The 26,288-nt window shown below is 45.7% G+C and overlaps 1 protein-coding gene and 1 long non-coding RNA gene across 2 annotated transcripts; one reads left to right on the forward strand and one right to left on the reverse strand.

Moving 5' to 3' along the window:
- Positions 1-1,394: 1,394 nt before the first annotated feature.
- LOC111561740 lies at positions 1,395-26,278 on the reverse strand. The gene is made up of 3 exons (XR_006584277.1): positions 26,153-26,278; positions 3,812-3,912; positions 1,395-2,748 (listed from the first exon to the last, which is right to left on the reverse strand). It is a non-coding gene; the product is annotated as an uncharacterized LOC111561740 (long non-coding RNA).
- On the forward strand, positions 6,427-14,002 carry GPX7 (glutathione peroxidase 7). Its single transcript, XM_003990106.5, has 3 exons — positions 6,427-6,635; positions 11,548-11,809; positions 13,356-14,002. The coding sequence occupies exons 1-3, from the start codon at positions 6,501-6,503 to the stop codon at positions 13,517-13,519; spliced, it is 561 nt and encodes a 186-aa protein (XP_003990155.1). The 5' UTR covers positions 6,427-6,500; the 3' UTR covers positions 13,520-14,002.
- Positions 26,279-26,288: the final 10 nt, after the last annotated feature.

Consider the following 26,288-nt stretch of genomic DNA (forward strand, 5'->3'; position numbering starts at 1 on the left):
TCTGAGCTGTCAGCACAGAGCCCAAGGCGGGACTTGAACTCATGAACCATGAGATCATGACCTGAGCCGAAGTCGAATGCTCAACCGACTGAGCCACCCAGGAACCCTTTCCAGCTTTCTCTTACTTAACTGAAGCAAAAGACTCTGTGGGCAATGCATCCTCTGATGGGAACCCAAAATACCCCTCAAGCAATCAGGACTGCCCTGAGCCAGCAAGACCCCATGATGATTGACCTCAAGATAATGATCAACCTGACCTTTACTGCCCACCAGCAAGTACCCACCCACCATTGTGGCACGTTTTCCTTATATAAACCTAGAAGTTATTTTCGGCACTTTGGAGACAGTGTTTGAGATGCTGGTCTATTGTCTTCCTGGTGTTGGCCTCACTGAAATAAATCCCTTTCCTGTTTCCCCACCACCCTTCTCTCTGCCTTTGGATTTTGTCAGCTGCCAGTGGCTGAACTTGGTCTCTTTGGGGACTCTGGAGCCACATGCTCTTGCACCCCGGTTCCCTGGTTACAAACACAGTACAAGGGGTTTGGATAGAGAAAGACCACATTCACATAACTTTTATATCGCTACAACTGTTCTATTCTATTATTTGCACTTGTTATTAATCTCTTACTGTGCCTATTTGTGAATTAAACTCTCTCAGGTATGTATAGGAGAAAACATAGCTTTATGTAGGGTTTCAGGTATCTACTGTGGGTCTTGGAACATATCTTACGTAGACAGGGGGAGAACTACTACATTTTAGTATTTGTGAATCGTGTGCCATGCGTAAACTTTATAATACACTTATATGGGTGTATGCGCACATATACACACACACACCTTTTTCCCTTGGCGCAGAAGTTGTCAAACGTTTACCAGCATACCACTGCTAGTAAGCCACTCAAGTTTAACAGGTCCAAAACTGAGCTCTTGATTTTCCATCCCAAACCAGTTGCCTCTGTAGGCATCTTCATTTCAGTTAACAGCAGAACTTCATTCTTCCAGTTGCTCTGGCCAAAACTTTAAAGCCACCCGTGACATTCAACAATCAGGAAACCCTTTTGCCTCTACTTTCAAAATATATTCAGAATCTGACTACTTTGCACTACCTCCACCGCCATCACTTTTGTGAAGGCCTGCATTTTCCTTCACATCCATTATTGCAAGAGCCTCCTGAATGGCCTCCTTACTTCAATACTGCTGTCAGAGCGATTCTGTTAAAACATGAATTAGAAATGCCATTCCCTTGCTTAAAACTCTTTAATAGGTTCACATCTCAGATTCCAAGCCAATGTCTTTAGGATGGCTTATAAGGCCCTACAGTGTGTGCTCCCTTCCCATCCCATTACCTCCCTAATGTTATCCCCAGTTACTCCCCCCCCCCGCCCCCCACTCACTCCACTGCAGTTACGCTAGCCCCTTTGCTGTTCTCCCAACACATTATGCATGCTTCTGCCTCATGGCCTTTGTACTTGCTGTTTCCGCTGTCTGGAATGTTGCTTCTTGTTTTCCCATCGTTTGCTCTCTTTCTTCAGGTCTTTGCCCAATGCCACTTTCTCAGTGAGGCCTCCTGATCATTCAATTAAAATTGCAATCTCCCCACCCTACCACCACATTCTCCATCCCTCTCCCCAGCTTATCACCATCTAATGTGTTATATGTATGTTTCCTATTATCAATTTGTATTATTCTTTTCCCCCTGCTAGAATGTAAGTTCAAGAATTATTGTCTTTTTTGTCTGTCTTATTAACTACTATACTCCTAGACCTTAAAATGTGTTTTGTAGATAGTAGGTTCTCAACAATTTGATGAACAAACAAAACATTAAGGAGTATTCTAAATGCCCATTAAAAGCTTCTTTGAGCTTTTACAGGAGCTCCAGGAGGGAGTCCCTCACCCTTCTAGGTGTTCAGCTAAGAATTTTATGTGCATTTGTCAGTGCCCTTGGGTCTCCCACTTGTATAGATAGACCACTTGGGAATAGGTGTGCTCTTTCAGAAACACAAAAAAAATTCATAGTGGACTGAAAATAAAATGACAAAACATACACTGATGGCTAAAATCAATAGCATCTCATATCAGATTCCAGCACAAATAATGAAAGAAAGTTTATGAAAAATGAATATTTACTGAGTAGCTAATGTATACCAGGGAGACAAAGATGATTCAGATATAGTCCAGCCTGCCCCCAAGCCACAGAAATGGACAACTGCACAATATTATCATCAGCCCACTGAGAGGAAAATGTACTAGGTACAAAGGCATCAGAGAAGAGAGAGTGATTTAGTACCACAGGGGGGTGATATCTGAACTGGGTTCCAAAGCATGAATAGGGGAGAAGGGTAGGCCTCAGAAGAGAAATTTACAACTGAGAAACATTTCACCTCTAACTTTTTTTTTTTTTTTTTTTCTGCTTAGTAGAAATGCCTGCCTATCTGGATTTTACAGGAAACAGCTTGGCCAAGCTTGCAAAACTCTGTATGGAGCAGAATTTGAGAACTCGTGGTTATTAGGACATCCAGGGAAAGGCTGAGTGAAAGGGACAGATGGCAGGAAGGGAGATCAACATCTTTGTGGGGCAGAGTAAAGCGGGAGCCATTTAATACCAGAGAAGCATCACAGGCTCAAGGTTCCCACGGAGGTGGGGCGGAGGAGGGAGTAGGAAGGCCGGAGCACTTTATTCCTGTCTTGGCCCTTGTCTGGAGCACATTTTCTCTGGTCTTCCTCTTCTCCCAATAATGCTGTCTGCTCCTGAAGAGAGAGCCACACTGGCAGTACAGAAAGACTCCATGTTCTGAGTCTGAAGGCCTGGATTTAAGTTTCATTAACTGTGTAATCTTGTGCCCACCTTCAAACTTTGCTCACCACAGCATGGAGAGTGAAGTCCAAGCTCCTAGGCTTGGCACTCAAGACCCTTCTCCATCTGGCCCCCGATAACTGTTCCCACCTCATCTACGCTCCACCCTCTCATCCCAACAGCCAAGCAGACTCTTGTGAAGACTGTGCCCCTTCATAGACACTGCTCTCTCAGGCCAACATCTTTGCCCTCCCCTTGCCCAAACTGGAGAATTCCCATTCCTCTTTGAAGACATGGTTCTAGTGTTACCACCTACAAGAAGACTTTCCTGACTACTAGGTTAGCAACCACCTCTAGGCCTCAAAAACGCACAGTTTCCTTTACCTCAGCATCTAGAACACATGCACTCTTTCTCCTTTCTACCCACTCTCTTTGGAACAGCCAGAGGTACCTTTCTACACCTACACCATAGGACTCACCACCACTACTCTGCTTTAAACAACAACAACAACAAACCACCCTCATTTCTTGCCTTAAAGACCATAATCTTGACTGTGGCCTACTAGGTATTGTGTGGCCTCACCCCTACCTGCCTCACTACCTTCCCTTACCCTTTGCTCTCTCTGCTCCAACCGGACTAGCCTTCTTTGTTTCTCAATGCACCATGTTTCTCTCTCACTCAGGATCTTTGAACTTGCTTCCTTGTTTCAACCTGCCCAATTTCTACTTATTCTTCAGAATGCAGCTCAGACCTTCCTCTGGGAAGCCCTCCTAGCCTGCTTCTGCCTCTCCTTCCAGGTTAGTTTAGGTGGTACTTAACACAGCAGTAATTATAGACCTATTTGTGAATTATTTAATACCTGTCTCCCCCTGGGTAGGGACCATGCTGTCTTGTTCATCACTGCACAAGAAGCATCTAAAGCAGAACCTGGCATAGGCCAGGTGCTCAATAAGTGTTTGTTGAATGACTGTAGGAATGCTTAGCTCTTACCACATTAAATGAAATCTCCAGTTTACCTGGTTTCTCATGAAAGTGGATGTTGGCTGCCTCCATTTCGGTCTCAAATTTTCCAGTTGGGTTTTTCATCCAGTTCGTCCCTTGGCTCAGGTGGAAGACCCTGCAGGCAAAGCATCCCTGGCTTTGGGATGTGGGAACCCACACTACTTTCTTAAGCCATCAGGACTGCCCTGAGCCAGCAAGACCCTGCCTGTGATGGACTCCAAGACAATGATCAGTTTGACTGTCACTGCCTATCCGCATGTGCCTTCCTACTTTTGTCCTACATTTTCCTTATATAAACCTGGATGTATTTTTGCCACTTTGGAGACAGTCTTTGAGAGGCACTAGTCCATTGTCTTCCTGGTGTTGTCCTCACTGAAATAAATTCCTTTCCTGTTTCACCACCACTTGTCTTTCTGCCTTTGGATTTTGTCAGCAACGAGTGGCCAAACTTGGTCTATTTGGGACCCTTGGAACCTGGCGCTCTGTACCTTTGCATCCTGGCTACACTGTCACACCCAGCACCATGCTTGGCATTTGGTGCGGCTCAGCAATGTGGTGTTTAAATGGTGTGTCTGTCCGATGGGATGGGACCCCCAAATGTGGGGTGACGATAGGGTGGAAGCCTGTGGCACAGGCGGTGAAAGAATTTACCGGAGGCAGAACAAAGCAGCTAGAAGTTTATTGAATACACAGCAAGGGAGCGGCTGGGTGAACAGCAAACAGGCAGTGGGTGGGTCTGTTATTTTTGTTTGTTTGTTTAAGGTTTATTTATGTATTGTGAGGAGGGGACAGACAGAGAGAGAGGGAGAGAGAGAATCCCAAACAGGCTCTATCTACACTGTCAGCGTGGAGCTCAGTATGGGGCTTGAGCTCATGAACTGTGAGAGCATGACTTGAGCCAAGATCAAGAGTTGGATGCTTAACCAACTGAACCACCCCGGCGCCCCAAGTGGGGGCTGTTTTTAAAGGGAAAAGATGAAGAGGTATGGCCAGATATGGAATTCTCCCTTTTTTGGTAACTGTGCCTAGTTGTAAGTAGCCCATTGGTCAGTTAGGGCCCATGGGTATTTTGATGGGCCTGTCTATACTCAGCCAGGTGGTTGCTGTGGCCCTTTCTACATTCCATCCTTCAAGCCTCTTTGTCTAAAAGTGGCCTCAACAAGAACACATTTTCTGAGTGTGGGAGACATTGTAATGTGCTGCCCAGATTTCCCGTCAGTGAAGACCTGAGACACCAGCTGCTGGGAGTGCTGTCAGTGGAAAGCCTTTAACTGTCAGCCCTTCCAGGGACAGGGTCACCTTTGCTCCTATCGCACCCTTGCCCAGATGGCCTCACATCCAAAGACAGGTGTAGCAGGGATATAAAGTCTTGGCCTGGCCATTTTCATTTATCTGGGGACTACTCTGATGGGCCGTTCTAGCTCCAGTGTCCCCATGGGATCAACCAAGACTGTCCTTGGACCTGCATGGAGCTCTGGACTTGTGCCCACTCCTGTTCCCTCCCTCCCTTCCACAGGTGTTGATCCCAGGGAGGCTCCCTCGTAAATTCCTGCACTGCAACCTCTATCTCAGAATCTGCTTCCCTGGCACCCAACCTACAACAGACCCTCTCTCCTCTCTTCCTTTTCTCTGCGTCATCTCTTGCAGGGACCGTACACATTCATTCCTCTAAAATTTGTAGGCACCATTCAGCAGACAAAGTGTTTAGATGTGATGTGAGCCAGGAGTAAACGGTCAAGAAAGAATTCTTGAGACGTTTTCAGTGCAAAAAGTGCTCTTATCAAAGCACGACTCAGGACCCGTGGGCAGAAAGAGCTGCACTGGGATTGTGAAGACTCACTGATTATACACTTTTTAGTTAGTGGGGGTTAGGATAGCTTAAATCTCCAAGGAATTTGGAAGTAAAGCTTTCAGGACCTTGGGGGGGCTGCTGCTGCTATGATAAGGTTATTTACTAGTGCCTAGTAAAACATCAGTCTGGGGACTCTTCAGATGTGTATCAGTGGGCCATATGCTCAGGAGGTAATTGCAAATATATCTCGGGGCGTGTTTACAGCTATCAGGGAAAGTAACACTATTAAGAGCAAAGCTACAGAGGTAAAGCAATAAAGGAAGTCCTTGAGAGAGCTGCGGGAGTGTTAGAATTTGTAAGCCTCAGGAATTCTGCCTGGAGACTGAGAGCCGCATGAAGCCTGACATTTGTTTCCTTTTCTCCCATCAGTTTCACCTCCATTTTTTCTATTACTCCCATTCTATATTGCCCAGGTGCGTCTGGGAGGGAGGCTAGCGCCACTGAACTAATGGAGAAGCTGAAGCCCAGAGAAGTGGCCTGACCAGCCTAAGGCCACTGAGCTAATTAAAAGTTGAACTCTCAAATCGAATTTTTCACCTCTTTCCCTACCAAGTCGCTGCATCCTGAAACAAGACGGAGCCTCACTGCAACGGGTCAGAACGGTCTCAGTGGTCAGACGCCTGAACCCACGACTCTGGGGTCGGAGACGGGCGCGCAGTCCAACGCTCCCACGGTGCAGATGGGGAGACTGAGGTCCAGAGCCCCGCGCTCCACCGCCAGCGGGACAGAAGGCGAGGGGGCGCGTCCTGCCTCGCCGGCCCCCTGGCGCGGGTGCCGCCTCCGCCCGCCCCCCACGCTGGGTCCCCCCGCCTGATTTTGCCCTCTCAGAGCCGCCAGCTCGGGAGCGAGTCATGGTGGGTGCATTGGTGTTGGCGTGGCTGCTCCTATCGGCCGCGGCCTGCGCGCAGCGGGAACAGGACTTCTACGACTTCAAGGCGGTCAACATCCGGGGCAAGTTGGTGTCGCTGGAGAAGTACCGCGGTTCGGTGAGTGTCCGCCGGCGGGGCCTCGGAGCCGCCCGGGCAGGGCCTGTTGCGGGAACCCCGCAGCCCGGGACCCTGCGGGCGTGGCCCCGAGGGGGTTCCGCAGCCCTGCCCTGGCTCCCACTCCCCCAGCTATTCCCCCCCGGGGTGCGGCGCCCCCAGATCCTGCGCTGAGCCTATCCCGCGACTACGTGGCACGGCCTCGGCGCGCAGTGAAACCCGAAACTCTTCCAGCCTACGCCGATTTCCCTCGCAGCGACTTTGGGCAGTGGAGCCCGACCTCTCTCAGAGGCTGCTTGCCTCGGCTAGGCCTTTGTCAAGCACCGGTCGAAAGGCAACCCTAGCATCCTGCCGCCTTTGTCTCTCCCATCCCCCGTTTCCGCTCTGGAACTGGGATTGTTGCTGATACTGAGTCCAATGAGAACCCCGTGGATATGGATATGCAGTGCTGGGGGAGTTAGTTAAAGATGCACGGCGACCTTTACACAGATCATCCTATAGAGAGGACAGGAAGGTCCAGAGGAAAGGTCATACAGCTCTAGAAAGCACAGAGCCTGGAGAGAACTACCCATCCATCTGTGGACTTCTCTAGGCAAACTCCTAAGATGGCAGCTCGGGCTGAGATACAAGAGCCATCCAGGCTAACTGCTATCTCATTACCAAGTCTCTCAGAGAGGACTCAGAGAAGAAATGTACCTGGGTGAGTCTTTGAAACAAGAGTGAGTTTTGGCAAGACCAAGAAGAGCTTTCCAGGCAAAGAACTGTTCATACCAAGTCTCTAAAGCAAACAAACAGCAAGAAGGATGGAGGAGGAGTGGGTGGCCTTCAAGCAGATCTGCTTGAAGGAGTATAAAGCATGAGGCTGAGAGGTGGAAGATGAGGCTGATGATAGTAGGGAGGGACGGAGAGGGGCCTTGAACAGTATATTCAGAGGCCTAGATGTTACACTGTGTATAATGAAGAGCACTCTGAGCCCCATTTCTCAAGATGGCCCTAGGGCCTTAATGTGGGAAAGGTGGGGAATTGGTAATGAACACACAGGTACAGCATCCAGATTTGGATGGACCACACAAAAATGGCTATCGGCATTCTTCTCCTGGGAGCGAGTCTTTAGTGAAGAAAGTACTTTCTAAACCTGAAAATGCTCAAATATGCTGGTAGTCCTGGGGGCAGTATTCCTTGTCCTGATTGTCCCCCAAGGTATTGTGAATTTCAAATGAGATGACAGTGTGGAAGCTCTTGGTAGAGTGCTCCGTACCTGTGTTTGGTGGGCTCCAGCAGGAAACTCATCCAGGACTGAGGACAAAGAGCCAATAAGAGTAGGGCCCCTTCCCAGTTAGGCCTTTCCTTCCTTCTAGTGCAGCTTAACAGAGAGCTCCAGGTTTAGCACTTGACTAGCTCTGCTATTCATTCATTCATTCACTCATTCATTCATTCATTCATTCATTATTGAGTACCTACTGTATACTAAGTACTAGGCCAGTCTTTGGGACACAGTGGTGAACAAAAAAGATAAGTTTCCACTTCAATAGAGCCTATATGCAATGGAGAGACAATAAACAGGAACAGAAACGAACAAGGTAATTCCTAGTACAGTGGTAATAAGTGCTAAGATGGAAATAGAACAAATTTTATTTATTTTCAGAAGTAATAAGGCACCCAGGATGTGAAGAACAGAAATCCTGGAGAAAAATGACCCAGAGATTCCCAGTGATCCCAGAATTCTGAGTGTTTTCATTCTCTTGGTTACTGGTATATCCTAAAAAGCATAGGAGTGAGAAGCCAAGAAATCAATCAGAAAGAAAATGGAAAAAAGAAAAAGAAAAGAACAAAGTCACACACCTGCTAAGAGATAGAGTGAGAATTTGAACATAGGCAGTCCAGCTCCAAAGCCCAAGCTCTTAGCTGCCAGGTTTAGAGGGAAACCAGAAATAGTCCAGGGAAGCTGTAAATGATTCTGTTGAGTTAATCCAAGCTAGGACTACCACTTGGTCATTCACTGACCTGTAAATAATTACTGGCTCATTATGTATATTTTACCACTGTCTTTTAAAAATTGAAAGAGATTTATTGGCTCCCACTACATGCCTGGCACTGAGTCTAGCCCTGGAGACAAAACCATAAGCAAGATTATATAGTTTATGCCCTGTGGCTAACTGGAAGGCAGTCATTTAGACCAGTGTTGAGTATGGATGAATGGGTGACTACCTGGGAATGTGATTGTCTACGGTGTGAGCTTATATACATGCAGGCCTGAGTGTAGTATGCATGCAAATAGTTTATTTGTTTCCTTGCTTCTATGTGCAAGCCTGAGTCTGTATCTATGCTTTGATATGCACATATGTAAATTAACTATGTATATTTGGGTGTCTCTCCATCCATGCTTTGATCAGTTTTTTTTTAATTTTTTTTTTAACGTTTATTTATTTTTGAGACAGAGAGAGACAGAGCATGAACAGGGGAGGGTCAGAGAGAGGGAGACACAGAATCTGAAACAGGCTCCAGGCTCTAAGCTGTCAGCACAGAGCCTGACGCAGGGCTCGAACTCATGGACCGCGAGATCATGACCTGAGCCGAAGTCAGCCGCCCAACCGACTAAGCCACCCAGGCGCCCCGCTTTGATCAGTTTAAGGAGAAACTTTTTGGTTTCAGGTATGGAACTAGAAACAGGATTTCCCTCCTTCCAAGGGTAGGCAGACGCACAAGACATAGGTTAAAAAATAAGCAACTTTTAATGCTTTCACTGCCCAGGGATCCAGCAGAAAAGAAAGAGGAAGACCCCCAATTAAGGAAGGGAATTAAGGGTCCCAGTTTCTCAGCACCACAAGCAGAATACGACATGCTGACACAGATAGGGGAGGTTGTTCTAATGGCCTGTGGCCCCATAGAATGGGTCCTTCCTCATCTGGTGGAGGCAGGGTAGGGGAGTTATAGCTCAACAGTTCTCATCATCCAGCCCAGTAGTTCTCAACTGGGGGTGATTTTGCTCCTCAGGAGACATACAGCAATGTTTGGAGACATTTTTGATTGTCAAAACTAGACATCAGGGTGCCCGGGTGGCTCAGTCGGTTAAGCGTCCGACTTCAACTCAGGTCACACTCTCACGGGTCATGGGTTCGAGCCCCACATTGGGCTGTGTACTGACAGCTCTCTCTGCCCCTCTCCTGCTCACGCTCTGTCTCTGTATCTCTTTCTCTCTCAGAAATAAATAAACATTAAAAAAAATTTTTTTTAAGCTAGACATCTAGTGGGTAGAGGCCAGGGATGCTGCTAAACATCCTACAATGAATAGGAAAGCCCCTGCCTGCATAATAGAATTATCTGGCCCAGTGGGGTGCCTGAGTGGCTCAGTCCATTAAGCACCGACTCTTGATTTTGGCTCAATCATGATCTCATGGTTCATGAGATTGAGCCCCATCTCGGGCTCTGCACTGACAGCTGAGAGCCTGCTTGGGATTTTCTCTCTCTCTCTGCCTCTACCCCGCTTTGTGCTCTCTTGCTCTGTCTCAAAATAAATAAATAAATAAATAAATAAATAAATAAATAAATAAATAAATAAATAAATAAAAGGAAGGAAGGAAGGAAGGAAGGAAGGAAGAAGGAAGAAAAGAATGGACCAAGTGCTGAGGTTGAAAAAGCCTGTCTAGCCTGAGCAGTTTGTGCCAGTGTATGTCCAGTGCCCCAGGCTGTCTCTGGGAGGTGGCCCTCTTTATGGAGCCAGCTAGTATAATCCCAGCTCTTCCAAAAAAGTGGCCAAAGAGATAGGGCTGGGCTCCACAGACACAGGGTAAGATTTAAGAATTCTTTAACAATGTATACAGCATTGGTGCCAAAATTCTACTTGCTGTATTGTCAGCAGTTGTATTTATCAGCCAGCTTTGTATGTATCACCTAAAGGCTATAAATAAATGCATTTATTATAAGGTGGTAAGAAGTTTAAGGAATAGTCTAGTGACTCAAGAAAGTGGTATTTGTGTGCTGGAGGGAGAGGCGCAGAAAGGGATTGCCATGGGTCCTTTTATGAAGAAAACCTACGTCTGTCTCTATATCCATGTGATTGTGTATGTGTGTACATTTACTTATTCATTTAGCACTTTCTGAGACCTGAAGAGGACATGGCTCCTGCCTTCAACAGGTTCACAGTGGGTTTCTTAGAAGGGTTTATTACTCATGTAAAGTGATGAGTGCCAGTTAACTGAACCAGAAATTGAACCCAGGTCTGCCTTTCCATTCCCCCACATTACCTCCTTTTTTGTTTTAATTTTATTTTTTAAGTTTTTTTTTAATTTTTTTAATTTTTTTTTTTTTTTTTTTTTTTTTTTTTTTTTTAGAGAGAGAGCATGCCAGCACGGGAGGAAGGCTGAGGGGAAGAGAGAGAGAGAGAATCTTAAGCAGGCTCCATATGCTCAGCGTAGAGCCCGACATGGGGCTCGATCTCACGATCATGAGATCATGACCTAAGCCAAAATGAAGAGTTAGATGCTTAACAAACTGAGCCACCCAGGTGCCCCCACATTACCTCCTGATGTGAGCTCACCAGTGTGTGTGCCTCTCTGTGTAAATGTGTTGTGTGTGTTTGTGGGCATGTGTGATGTGTGCTAATATATTTTTGTGTCATGGGGCATATGCATCCCCATTTATGTATATTGTATGCTTATTCTCATGGATGTTCATGTATGTGTATGCACACATATCTGCAAGCCCCTGAATGTTTGATTTCATTTGTGCCTATGTGCATGTGTTTGTGTATTTGTGAGAGCATTGCACATTTATATATGTATACATTGTGCTCTTGAATATATGAGAAAGCATTAATTTTTGGGGGGTGGTCACCGTGTGGGCACGTCTGGCATGTGAAAGTGCATGACTCTTCACTGGGCTGTGTATGTATCTGGGTTTTGTTTTTGCCACCCAGGTGTCCCTGGTAGTGAACGTGGCTAGCGAGTGCGGCTTCACAGACCAGCACTACAGAGCCTTGCAGCAGCTGCAGCGGGACCTGGGGCCCCATCACTTCAATGTGCTTGCCTTCCCCTGCAACCAGTTTGGCCAGCAGGAGCCCGATAGCAACAAGGAGATCGAGAGCTTCGCCCGTCGCACCTATGGTGTCTCTTTCCCCATGTTTAGCAAGGTCGCAGTTACTGGCACTGGTGCCCACCCTGCCTTCAAGTACCTGATCCGTGAGTCCTGATCTGTTCCCTTACTTTCCCTCAGCTGGCTGAGGTCATGGCTCCCTGGGCAGCAGAAACTACTTGCTGATTGGGTGACCTGGGGCCCATTCCAGACTCCTGCATATAGGTTCATGGTCTGTTCGAGCACTCATCTTTGAGGATGAACAGAGAGGTATTCCTGCCTGAGGATACCTCTTCCCCTGCTGCCTTGAAGTTCCCCCTCAGGGGCACTCTAGCAGACTTCTCTGAGGTCCTGTTTTCATACACAGGGATTTTAAAAGGAGACTGAGGCCCTCAGATTTAGTCTATGTGAATTAGTCGAGCTTATGGATTTCGGATGGAGACACCAAGGGCAGACAGAGGATGCCACATGTCTGGAGAAGGCTGACCAAGATGGCTGACAGGTTATCTCCTGTCCTGAGTTAGGGGCAAAGTCCATATACCATGGAGGGAAACCTTCAGAGCAAAAATTCCAGATCTTAATATTTCAGAAATAGGTCCCCTCTGCATCCCCAGAAGCTTCAGAACTACAAAATGAGGTCATGGGCCAAGCTTATCATTATGGTCCTGTTTCCTTCCTTGGGCCTTTCTCTTCCTTTGGAGGCTCCATTTTTGCCATCTATGCTGTATATCTGATTGCCTTCACATCCCTCACTACCACCCCCCACCCATTTACCTGGAGGAGTAAATGAAAACAGTGTAGCAAACAAAAAATCCCTTACTGATGCAGATTTGAATTTTGCCCTATGGGTCAATCCTAATATTTGCTTTTTTTCCCCTGTGTGTTTTTATTAGTACCTTTCCAGTTCCCATAGTTATAGATCAAACCTAACTGTGCTTTAAAAGCAACTGGGAACTCTTAAAAGTGGTTTAGTCTGAGACCTACTGAAGCAGGGCCCAAGAATTTATTTAAGGACCTCCCCCCACCCCCACAACCAAGATTCAGATGCAACCAGTCCACAGACTAACATTTGGAAACCATTAAGATTTCCTTAGAGAATAGGCTGTAGACTATTTAGTGGTTTGAGATCATTAAGAAAGGAGGATCTGATACTACTTTATCAAGTACTTCACAGAATCCTAAAGCAGTAGTTCTCAACCTTGGGGCCATATTGGCATCTCCTAGAGAGCTTTTAAAAAAATACTGATGCCTGGGGGCGTCTGGGTGGCTGAGTCAGTTAAGCATCTGACCCTTGGTTTGGGCTTAGGTCATGATCTCACAGTTCATGGGATCGAGCCCTGTATTGGGCTCTGCACTGACAGCATGGAGCCTGCTTGGGATTCTCTCCCTGTCTCTGCCCCTCTCCCACTTGCACTCTCTCTCAAAATAAATAAATAAACCTAAAAAAAATTACTGATTCCTAAGACTTACCACCAGAGATTCTGATTTAAGTAGTCTGGGGTGTGGCCTGGGCATCAGGATTTTAAAAAGCTCTCTAGTTAATTCTAAATAATGGAACAACTGCTTCAAGGGAAGGATGGACACCGATAATGGAATTCCAGGAGAGTGGACACAGGGAAGCACATTTTGCTTTCCTTCTTCCTTTTTCTCTAGAGACTTCTGGGAAGGAGCCCACCTGGAACTTCTGGAAGTACCTAGTGGCCCCAGATGGAAAGGTAGTAGGGGCTTGGGACCCAACTGTGTCGGTGGAGGAAATCAGGCCCCAGATCACAGCACTCGTGAGGAAGCTCATCCTGAAGAAGCGAGAAGACTTATAACCACTTTCTCTCCTCTCCCACTGTCCCATTCCCCCCACCCTACACCTTGGATGGTGACCAAAGCAAACTCAGTCGTGCTCAATGGTGCTCGGAGGGAGGGCCTATGGACTCTCCTTCCTCCACTTTTATCCCATGTACCCTATCCTTCCTATGAGGGAAAAATCTGGTATTTTGTAGTTGAGTCTTAGAACAACCTTTAGGAACTCCTGGCCAGTGAGAGCTCTTGACCAATGAATCACCAGCCAATAAGCACCTCTAGCCCATGAAAACATGTGGCAAATAGAAGTATATCAAGCAATAATCTGCCTATTAAGAACTCTATAAGATGGGACCAATTCCTACCTCACAGGGCTGTTGTGAGGATGAGGATGAACAACCTATGAAAGGTGCCTAGGGCAGTGCCAGCTCACTAGGAGCATTCAATAAATGTTTTTTGCATATGAACCAAAAAATAACTTGTAATCAATAAAAACTTGCACCCAACATGAATTTCCAGCCATTGAGAATCCAGGCCAAAGATTTATTTGTTGTTGTAGTTGTTTTCCTCTGTATTATTTTTTTAATTGAAAAAGTAATCCAAATAGATTGTAAAATAATACAGGATGATAATAAATAAAAATGAAAGTATCTGGGCACCTGGGTGGCTCAGTCCGTTAAGTGTCCAACTTCAGCTCAGGTCATAGTCTCATAGTTCGTGAGTTCAAGCCCCACATCAGGCTCTGTGCTGACAGCTCAGCCTGGAGCCTGCTTCCGATTCTGTGTCTCCTTCTTTCTCTGCCCCTCCCCTACTCGCACTTTCTCTCTCTCTCTCTCAAAAATAAATAAACATTTAAAAAATTTTTTAAAAATGAAAGTATCTCCCTCGTTTTCTATATCTCACTCCCTGGAGGTAAGTAAACACTGTTAGGAATCTGGTACAAAGACTTCCTAATTTTTTTTTTATCAAGCCAATCATTGCCCAGTAAGAACGCACTGACCAAAAGTACACTACAATAACAAATAAGCAAAAGATATGAAGAGATCATTCACAGAATAATGTAGATGGATAATAAGGATATGAAAAGATGCTCAGCCTCATTAAAATTGGAAAGATTTTTTAAATGATAATACTCATAGTTGGTAAGGATGTGGGGAAATGGGCATTCATAGTAACTGTTGGTGGGACAATGAACTGACATAAGTTTTTGGATGGTGATTTGGCAGTATCTTTTAATTTTTTTTTTTTTTTTTTTTTTTTTTTTTTTTTTACTGTTTACTTATAATTTGAGAGAGAGAGAAAGACAGAGTGCGAGTTGGGAGAGGGCAGAGAGAGGGAGACACAGAATCTGAAGGAGGTTCCAGGCTCTGAGCTGTCAGCACAGAGCCCGACGTGGGGCTCGAACTCATGAGCTGTGAGATCATGACCTGAGCTGAAGTCAGATGCTCAACTGACTGAGCCACCCAGGTGCCCCGGCAGTGTCTTTTAAAACAAAATGCTCATGCCCATTGATCCATCATTTCTCATCCTAGAAGTCTCCCCAACTGTGCAAATATATATGTACAATAATATGTATGTTTACTGTTCAAATAGTGAAAATTGGATGCACCTCTATGTCCATCAATATGATCTGATAATAAATTAGTGTACAAATCCAAATAGTTCACTAATACAGTTCTTAATATGAATGAATTAGATTTTTGTCTTAAAATATTTTTAAGATATCTCTACACCCAACGTGGGGCTCAATCTTACAACCCTGAGATCAAGAGTCACATGCTCTACCCACTGAGCCAGCCAGGGGCCCCAAAATGAATGAATCAGAATTCTATATACTACCATAATAAGTTTTCGAAAAGCAAAAAAAGGGCAAGTTGTAAAACAGAATGAATACACGTGCACACACACACATACACACACACACACACACACACACACACACACAAGCCAGTAGAGGGGCACCTAGCTGGCCCAGTCAGTAGCATGCAACTCTTAATCTCGGGATTGTAAATTCAAGACCCATATTGGGTGCAGAGATTACTTAAAAAATAAAATCTTTTAAAAAATCCACTGTAAGCAACCATAATATTTTTATCAAAAATTTCAATGTTAAGTAAGAGGGAGAGAGGGAGGGAGGAATATAGACCAAACTATTAATGGTGGTTGTCAATGAGCGAGTCAGGGCAAAGAGGGCATAACAGGAGTCCTTCACTGTCTTTGTTAAGTATTTTTGTAATGTTTGAATTTTGTATATAAAATATGTATTTCGCTTTTATATAAATATAAAAAGAGGCAGCTAAAAACTGAGGTGATGAGCAAAGTCACCGATCAATAATGCACTGGCTAATAAGAATTTCATGTCCACTTCTCCCAAGGTCACTCTTCTAGAAGGGAGACTCAGATTCAAGTCCTGGCTGTGTCCCTGACTCCTAGACTGAGCAAATTGTTCCCTCTCTGTTGTCTTCCATTTTACCACTGGACAATGAAAGGGTTGAACTGTGCTTACAGTTTTTGCAGTGTCCCTTAACGGTCCTTCTCAAAAGTTACCCAGAATAAAAGAAGGCTCTCTGTAAGCCGACCACAAGTCCCTCTATCGTGGCCTCCAAACCTGCCTTTACACAACACACCCTGCTCCAAGTTCCAGGTCTGCATATGCCGTGCACATACACACACGCAACGAAATGCAGCAATCAAAGAAATGTTTGTGATGGACACCTCAGAACCACATTCTCTTCTCTGCCCCTCCCCCATGGGCTCGCGCTCTCTCTCTCTCTCTCTCTCTCTCTCTCTCGAAAATAAACATTGGGGCACCTGGGTGCCCCTTTCCCATGCTCGCTCTCTCTCATCTGATTGTTGGTTTCAGCTCAGGTCATGATCTTGCAGTTCGTGGGTTCAAGCCCCACATCAGGCTCCACACTGTTGGCATGGAGCCTGCTAAGGATTTTCTCTCACTCCCTCTCTCTCTGTCCCTTCCCCACTCACTTTCTCTCTCAACATAAATAAGTATACTTAAAAAAAATTTTTTTTTAATGTTTATTTATTTTTGAGACAGAGACAGACAGAGCATGAACAGGGGAGGGTCAGAGAGAGAAGGAGGCACAGAATCTGAAACAGGCTCCAGGCTCTGAGCGGTCAGCACAGAGCCCGACGCGGGGCTCGAACTCACGGACTATGAGATCATGACCTGAGCCAAAGTCGGCCGCTTAACCGACTGCGCCACCCAGGCACCCCAAAAAAAATTTTTTTAAAGAGTTGCACACTCCACTGACTGAGCCAGCCAGTTGCCCCCAGAACGACATTTTCAGTGGATGTCTCTCTGGCTTATCCTGCTTAGCCTCTTAGCCACATCTGACACTGATGACTACACTCTTCTCCCTGACACATTCTCTGCTTTCATGCCACTATCTTCTCTTGATTCCACCCCAATCTCTTTGAGTGCTTTTACCTTTCAGTATCTGTTAATGTCTCTTCCCCCTGCCCACTCCTTTGCTACTGGTCTTCTTTGGAGTAATAGGCTGGTCCTTTTTCTCACACCATGTACTCTTCTGCAGCCACCTCATTGTTTCTCATGGTTTTGACCACCACCCATGCTCTCTTGACACCCAAATCTCTACCTGGCATCTACACTGGATAGATATTATTCACCTATTATTCACTTGCCTACTGGGCATGTCTACAAACGTTTCAGTTCAACATGTCCGGAACTAAACTCATCATCTCTCCTGGACACACCTCTCTCCCTTCCACTCAGCCTTCACAAATCCCCAAAGCCTTTACATTCACACACCACTCACTCACTATAGTATTATTGTTTAAGTGACTGCCCTCCCTTCTCTCCATAGCACAGTGCCTGGCTCTTAGTATTACATTTAATTATAAGGTAAGCATTTTGAGCACCAGCTCTGTGCTGTCAGTTTCCCCCAAAAATTTAGAGTCCAGCTGAGGATTTTGTAGTCCCAATTAGACCTTCGTTCCTAGGCTTTATCAGCTTTCTGCTGTCCCCACGTCCCCTCGAATGTGCAAGAGTCCCAGAGGAAAAAAAATCTCACTTTAAATCCTTATCAACTGTTACCTTAATCGTCATTGACTAACCAGTATCTGCTAACAACTTAGTTTTAAATTAATCCCTTGGTAAATCAGCTATTACTTGAGTAGTTAATATTTGATTTTCTACTTACACTTTAGTTATCTTCTAACTCTTTATAAGCATTATACTTTATCAGGTTTTATCTTAGCACTTAGTGGTTTAGCTATTTGCCAAGCCTTAATTATTAATCAATACTTAGTTGGCATTTGACAATGTCTAGAGACATTTTTTGTTGTCACAACTAGGGGATGGGTACTATGGGCATCTAGTGGGTAGAACCCATGGATGCTGCTGAACATCTATACTGCACAGAACTGTCCATCACAACAAAGAATTATCTCAAAATGTCAATAGGTTAATAAATCCTGGTCTGGAGTATTGCAGAGCACGAGTCACAATCCCAGCTCTGCTGCTTAGCAGCTGGGTGACTCATGAACAAAGTACTATACCTTGCTGGGCCTCAGTGTCTCCCTCTGGGATATGGGGGATATTAATAGCATTTAATGCATAAGCCTATTATGATGATAAATGCTAATACACCCACAAACCACTGAAGTACCTGATACATAGTAAATATTCAGTAAATGATAGTTCTTCTTGTGGTTATTTAAATTTATTGTCTCCATTTAAAAAAAAACAGGAAATTGAGGCTCAGAGATGGGAACAGACTTGGCCAAGGTTAACAGAAAAGGCAGTTCCAGTCATAGGGTTGACAAATGTCACTAAGAATCTTCTGTAAATAAATGCTGAAGTTTTCTTGTGTGTGGACCTAACACAAGACACAATCCTTGTTCTCAGCAAAGTGGAAGGAAGGGGAGAACTAACCTTTCCCAAGGGCTCATGTACCTCTATCTCACTCCTATGAGGTCAGTATTTTGACTTCCATTTTACAGATGAGGCTAAGTAAGAAGTCCAAATTCTCCCAGGAAGTCAATTGCCAAGTATTGATAGGCTGATCCGGTACCAAAGTCCTTGCCTTTCCCTAGTCTCTGTTTCCTGGACTCTAATGACACTCCAGCTAGGATGGAAAGGGAGCAGTTAGGATTAGAGACATGATCCTAGAAGAAGGCAAGACATTCACTCCAGGGTGCAGAAATCTTAGAGTAAATTCCAGGAGTGGCTGATCTCAGGCTGAAAAAGAATTGTGAACATGAAAAATGCTTACTAACACGTGAAGAGCTGGACTCATGTTGAGACCAGAGAAGGAGGTAGGCAAAGGCAGTGTTTCCTTGAGTTTTGGGGATTAACAGACCTGGGACAAATCCCAGCGGGGCAAATACCAGGTTGGGATTTAAACTACTCAGGTGAGTAGTTTAACTTCTCTGAGGCTTGATAGATATATTGTCTACATATTTATATATAAAATACCCATACTTCAGAATGACTTGTTCAGTTATTAATTCCTCCCTTGAGGTACAGTTGACCTTTATGGCCATGCAGGTTTTAAAGATATGCAACAGAAGGGACAGGTGGGAGTTGAAATCTGGCCTGAACTCTAATTACCCAGCCTTACCTTTGGCATGGAGCTACATCAGGCCACGGGAAAGGTCACTTTTTTCCTAATATGCACAAAGGAACAAAGGCAGTGCAAAGCAGCAGTCCTGCCTTCTAGAAGACCCTAAGCCAACTGCAGTGAAACTAGGGCTGAAGCAGGCACTACCTCCGTCATAGAGGAGCTTGTGGTCTGAAGCTGTAATTGCCAAGTGAGATGATGACACATGGAAGGTGCTCAATGAATGGTACATATATAGTCAGGACAACAGATACTGCAGAAAAGTACAATGTCCTGAGAGTTGGCCACAGAAAGGCGTCCAGCAGAAGGGGTTATTTCAAGCCTGGCCTTGAAAGGTGGAGAGGATTTAGATAAGTACAAGGGGGGGGGGGGGAACTACATGAGCAAAAACTTGGGAGAGGGGGTTCCTTTCCCAGGTCAGACTGGTTAAATCGGAAGCTTCCTGTAGGAAAGAAGAGGCAGGTATAGTTGAAGAGACAGGGAGAGTTCAGATTTTAGAGGTTCTGGAATCACTGGGACAACTCAACAGATCAAGTGAAGCCTTCAGAAAATCTGTGAATCCAATGGGAGAAAGGATAATCTTTTCAAGGGATGATTTTCGGAACAACTGGATATCCACATATATTTTTTTATAAATAAAAAATTTATTTATTATATTTAAATGATCTCTACACCCAACATGGGACTCGAACTCACAGCCTTGAGATCAAGAGTCGCATACTCTCCTGACTGAGTTAGCCAGGTACCCCTGGATATGTGTATGCAAAAGTGAACTTCAACCATTGCTTCACGCTACACATAAAAACTAACTCAGAAGCATAAACATAAAACTTCTAGAAGAAAACATAGGAGAAAATTTTTGCTATCTTGAGGTAGGCAAAGATTTTTTTTTTAATTTTTTTAATGTTTATTTATTTCTGAGACAGAGAGAGAGAGAGACAGAGCATGAGTGGGGGAGGGGCATTCAGAAAGGGGGACACAGAATCCGAAGCATTCTGTCGGCACTGAGCCCAAAGCGGGGCTCCAACTCCCAGATCGCGAGATCATGACCTGAGCGGAAGCTGGACGCTCAACCGACTGAGCCACCCAGGCGCCCCGGCAAAGATTTTTTTTAGATAGAACACAGGAAACACTAATCTTAACAGAAAAAAAGTGATAAATTAGACTAAAATTTTAATTTCTGCTTTTTGAAAAATGCATTTAAGAAAATGAGAAGGGAGGGGCAGCTGGCTGGCTTGGTGGGTAAAGCATACTACTCTTTGTCTCTGGGTTGTGAGTTCGAGCCCCATGTTAAGTGTAAAGATTACTTTAAAAAACTAAAATCTTTTTTTTTTTGAGAGAGAGAGAGAGGAGAGAGCACATGAGCAGGGGAGGGGGAAAGGAAGAGGGAGAGAGACAATCTTAAGCAGGCTCCATCCATGCCCAGCATGGATTGCGACGTGGGGCTCCATCTCACAACAGCGAGATCATGACCTGAGCCGAAATCAAGAGTCAGTCACTTAACCAGCTGAGTCACCCAGGCGCCCCTACACCTCAATAAAGTTGACTTTAAAAGAAAAAAACCCTCAAGAGCAGCATCATCGTATAGCAATAAAAGAATTGAAAGGAACCTAAATGTTGAAGAAACTGGATAATCAATCATCACATATTCACTAAATGGAAAACTACATAGCAGCAAAATTGGATGAACCAGATTGAGCATACACATCAGTACAAAGTTTACAAACACACAACTGAGTGGAAAAAAAAAAAAAAAAAAACAGGTTCCAGAAGAATACATGCAGTATGATTTTTATTTAAAGTTTTATCACAAGTAAAGCAACTCCCTACAATTTCTCAAAGATCCATACTTATGTGATAAATGCATGAAGAAGAGCATGGGAATGATAAACACTAAATTCAGGAGAGCAGTTATCTGGGGGAGGAGAGGGCAGGCAGGAAGGAGTACACAGGGGGTTTCAAACAGGACTGATCAATGTTTGTATTTCTTAAGCTGAGTGGAGGGTACATGGGTGGTCCTTATACTATCCTTTATGTTGTTTAATGTGTCTTAACAAAAACTCTACACCTGGAGTCAGGAAAGAGTTTGGCTGGTATCAGGAGCTCTGAGCCTAGGTCCCAATTTGTCCCTGGATGTCATTTGTCCCTGGATGTCATCAAGGTGTTCCACTGTGGTAAAGTCACTTCTCTCAGGATGAGACACAAGAGCATCATTATGGACAGGAAAGGAAGGATTCGTACTGGGCATCAACGGGGAGGCCCTGAGAGGAACTGGCACTTAGAGGGAAATAATGCACCTGTGCCTCCTTCCTTTGCTTCTCCAGCTGCAGTGAACTGCAAGCTGACCCCAGAGCTCGGTGGGGGCCCGAAGGTGAGGATGGGGGTGTGTAGGGGATGGGTTCAGGGTGGGCACAGCTGCAGGAAGCAGGGCAAGGGGAGAGGGGTGCTCGGCGGTGTCGAGTGCAGACACTGCCCGCGGGGCCCAGCAGTGACTACTCAACCTCAGGTTGCACACGGGCTCTCAGCCGCTGCTGACTGAGGTCACCGCACTGCGTGGCCCACCCCAGCGAGGGGCCATTTCTTTCTAGAGCCTCTCTGAGGGGACTGGGTTCCTGGAGCAAGGGTGCTGAGGTCTAGGGGCACTGCTTTGAGAGCCATGCAGGAGAGGCTTCCAGTTATGGCTCCCTGGGTGCCAGGGGACACACGCTTCCATCTCCAGTAATATAAACTACTGCCCTAATGTAATGCACAGGCAAAAAGTGACTGACCTAAGGTCACACTGCAGGTGACTGGAACTTACTCCTTGCATATAGTTGGGCAAGCTACTTAACCTGTTTGGGTCCAAGGTGTGGTGTGTGTGTCTGTGTATCTGGAAGACACCATACCAAAGTATTTGTTTTGTGTGATGAGATTATGGGTGATTTTGATTGTTTCCTTTAACTTACTATAATTTCTAGTTTGTTGTTTTATAATGAATATGTATATATTTTGTTATTTAAAACCGGGAGAGTAATAGTACACAGGGTTGTTGGGAAGGTTAAAGGAGAGGATGAAAAGCACAGAACACAAACTCTAGATTACAGTGTTTTCTCCATAAATGTGAATTCTCCCTGCTCACCCTTCCCTCCTATACTTTCTTTCCCTTGTGGTATTGGAGAATCTGGTCCCCAGACCTCAGCTGGGGAGGAAGGAATTGATGGAAGGAGTCACACTGGCTGTGTGACTTTGGGTAAATCACTTAACCTCCCTGAGTTTCTTACTTTGCAAAATGGGAAGAATAACACTGATCTCAAAGGAAGTTTTCAAGGACTGTATGACATACAAGATGGAAAACTTCCTGATACTTAGTAGGTCTACAATAAGTGCCTGCAAGAAGAATAAGCATTACAGTAGGAGGTAGGCCAGAAAAACTAAAGGATTTTAGCATATGGTCCACAGAGCCCAGGGGGTCCATGGTTAGAGTTCAGGGCGGGGTGGGGGGGTGGGGGGTAGTCTATGAACCTGGAATGAAAAAAAATTACATCCTGTTTTCACTAACCTGTAACTGGAATTTAGCATTTCTTTCTGTCATGCAGGTAAGGAACAAGCCACAGTACTATTTATCAGTACCTGTGACTTTGTCACCAATAGAAATCCTAGATAGTTTTGTATTGCATTGCAGTAGCAATATCTTGAAATACTATTTACACTCATTCACCACCTCAAAATTACAATAGTTAATAGACCAATCTCTAGATCTTGCTTTTTAATGTTTAAAAAAGACACAAAATAAATATTTCGATAATGATCCTATATAACTAGTATTCTTGTTATCCTAAGTAATTTACTCTTTGTAGTTAAAAATATTCTTCCAGGGGGGCGCCTGGGTGGCTCAGTTGGTTAAGCGTCCGACTTCAGCTCAGGTCACGATCTTGCGGTCTGTGAGTTCGAGCCCCGCGTCGGGCTCTGGGCTGATGGCTCAGAGCCTGGAGCCTGCTTCCGATTCTGTGTCTCCCTCTCTCTCTGCCCCTCCCCTGTTCATGCTCTGTCTCTCTCTGTCTCAAAAATAAATAAAAACATTAAGAAAAAAAAGAATATATTAAAAAAAAATATTCTTCCAGGAGCGCCTGGGTGGCTCAGTCCGTTGGGTGTCCAACTTCCACTCAGGTCACAATCTCACAGTTTGTGAGTTCGAGCCCTTTGTCAGGCTCTGTGCTGACAGTTCAGAGCCTGGAGCTTGCTTCGGATTCTGTGTCTCCCTCTCTCTCTGACCCTCCCCAGCTCACACTCTGTCTCTTTCTCTCCCTCAAAAATAAATAAACGTTAAAAAAAATTTTTTTAATAGTCTTCTGAATGGGGGGGGGGGGTGGTCTATAAATCTTCATCAGACCACTAAAGGAACCCTTGGATAAACAGACACGTTTATCATGTTTATCAATGCCTGGGCCATTGACTGCTGTGTGACATTGGGTTTGTTATTTCTCACAATCATCCCTGCTTGGCTCATCCCACAGGGTTGTTGGGAGGAACAAATTAATTCTTGGCTGGAAAAGTTTTCTGGAAACTGTTGGCAGCTTCACAATTTTCCCAAAAGTCAGAGTACAGTCCTTTTTACCTTTCAGTTAAACCTCTCTCCTTTCCATGGGATTCCACTCCACCCCCTTTACTTTCCATCTGATAAATAAAGAGGTCAAAGTGCACCTTCATTAGGGTATGCCATCCAACTCCCAGTTTGCAGAGATCCATAGCTCAGTGGAAATGTTTTCTGGGGGATAATAACGATTCCCTCCAGTTTTCACATTTGACCTTATAGTGACCCTTGAGGACACTACCCCTTCCAAAATTATTCTTCTGTCCTTCAGATGGTGACCCCTCTGTGGCCATGGTCCCTACATTTCCCCTTACACTGCTCTGTCCTATGATCATCTGTGTGACTCCCCCACCATACTGTGTGTTTCTCAAGGGCAGACCCAGATCTGACCCCCTCAGGGACTCCAGTGTTCAGGTCAAAAGCATGGCACACAGGGGCACCTGGGTGGCTTAGCCGGTTAAGCATCCGACTTCAGCTCAGGTCATGATCTTGTGGTTCGTGGGTTTGAGCCCCGCATTGGGCTCTGTGCTGACAGTTCAGAGCCTGGAACCTGCTTCAGATTCTGTGTCGCCCTCTCTCTCTGGCACTCCCCCACTTGCCCTCTGTCTCTCTCCCTCTCAAAAATAAACAAACATTAAAAAGCATGGCACACATTAGCGTCTTAGAAGCTGGCCTAGATGAAGAAAGGTGACCTGAAACACAGAAAAACCAGGGAAGGAGTAGAGCTAGGGCTTGAACCCAGGTCACCTGATGCCCATGATATATCCCCCATATACCCAAAGCAAGGGATGGAGGAACTGAGGAGTTTCAAGGCATCACAATAACTATTTCCTCCTCTACCCACTCCTGTGAAAAATGAAAAGAGCTAAAGATCTTGTAATCTTGAGTTAGCCCCTGCCCATCTGTCCAGTGGGAGGTGTCAGATTCAGTGGCTTTCAAGCCTTTTTGACCTGATTCAAAGTAAGAAATGCATTTTACATTGTGATCTGGTCCATAATGCATACATACATATGTAACTGAAAGAGACATTTTATGAAAGAACACTTTTACTATCTGCAGTGCACGTTTTCTATTCTGTTCAATTATTATTTTTTAAACCTTGCTGTGACTCAGTAACTGGTTACATGCCCCACAAGTCTTTTTCAACCCCAATACCCCGTGTCTAGCTGAATGGGCATGATTCGCATATAAAATAGGACAGCTAAAGCTCAGGAGTCTCTAGTCCTGGATCAGTGTAATTGGGCAAAGCTGTGTAACTCTCAGAGCCTCAGTTTCCCCAGTGTACCCTGAGAGGACAGACAGGCAATTCCTAAGGGCCACATATGGTTCCTTCAGTCTGTGGTTCCCTGATCCTAGTGAGAATGCTGCTCTTGTAATCTATAAATAACTTCTGAGAGTAGAAAGGTGTGTTGGCTTTGCTTCCTGGCAGGGGCGGGGGTGGGAGGGTTGGGGGGTGGGGGTGGAATTATAATTTGGGACATTGTGTAGCTCCCCTGTCCTAGGCCAGTATGGCAGGGAGTCTGATCAGGGTGTGAACAAGTCAGTACATAAATTAGCTGCTCAAGGAAGGCAGAGACAGGCAAGGAAGTCAGAGGATGAAGATATTTAAAAGTCTACTGGAGGGGCACCTGGGTGGCTCAGTTGGTTAAGTGTTGGACTTTGGCTCAGGTCATAAATCTCGTGCTTCATGGATTCCAGCCCCCGGTTGGGTTCTGTGCTGACAGTACGGGGCCTGGAGCCTGCTTTGGGTTCTGTGTCTCCCTCTCTCTCTGCTCCTCCCCTGCTCGCTCTGTCTCTCTCTCTCTAAAATGAATAAACCAAAATGACTTTTTTTTTTTTTTTTTTAAGTCCACTGGAAAAGAGGCGCACTGGAAAAGAACAAGGGCTTGGGGACTAGACAGACCCAGGTTAAAATCTCAGGGTTTGAGGACTGGGGGAAACGACCTCTATGGCGCTTAGCTCTCATTTATAAAACGGGTTTGAAAATCTCTGGCCCTCCGGGTTGGTGTGACGGTTAAGTAGTGTACGAATCATCCCATACTGACGCTACTGAGGGGTCGCGGAGGCGCGCACTAGCCTGGAACTGCCCTGAGACTGCCGGCGTCGAGCACAGTGCCCAGCACCAGGCGGGTGCCCAAGCGCCAAGTGTGGAATCCACGGCGGTGGCTTCCATGCCCACCCTGCCACCCTGGACTTGTGTTGTCTGAGCACCCAGCACCCCCGTGCATAACCTGGGAACGCAGCAGGGCGGGTAAGGGAAGTGCGGGCACAGACCCGCGCCCAGGAGGCTCCCCCGGGCTGCTCCCACCTCCCGGCTCCGCCGGTCGCCCTCCCATCCGGCCCCCCCAACTCCCGCCCCGCACTCGCGCTCGGGCTCCGGGTCCCGCCCCGCTTCCAGCCGCTCTCCACTCCCACCGCTCCTCCGCCCTCCTCCTCCCTCTCCTCTTCCTCCTCCACGCCCCCTCCCGCTGCGCCCGTCCGCGTACCTGGCTGCCTCTCTGGGTCCTCGGGGAGTCTAGAGCTCTAACCGCTGCGTTTCCGCGCCTCTCGCCGCGTCTCTCCCTGTCTCGCTGCTTCTCTCCGCTTCTTTCTCCCTCAGTCTCGGTCTTTCTCAGGCTCGGT

This window comes from Felis catus, chromosome C1 (genome assembly GCF_018350175.1).
Source record: "Felis catus isolate Fca126 chromosome C1, F.catus_Fca126_mat1.0, whole genome shotgun sequence".
NCBI classification, from domain to species: domain Eukaryota; kingdom Metazoa; phylum Chordata; class Mammalia; order Carnivora; family Felidae; genus Felis; species Felis catus.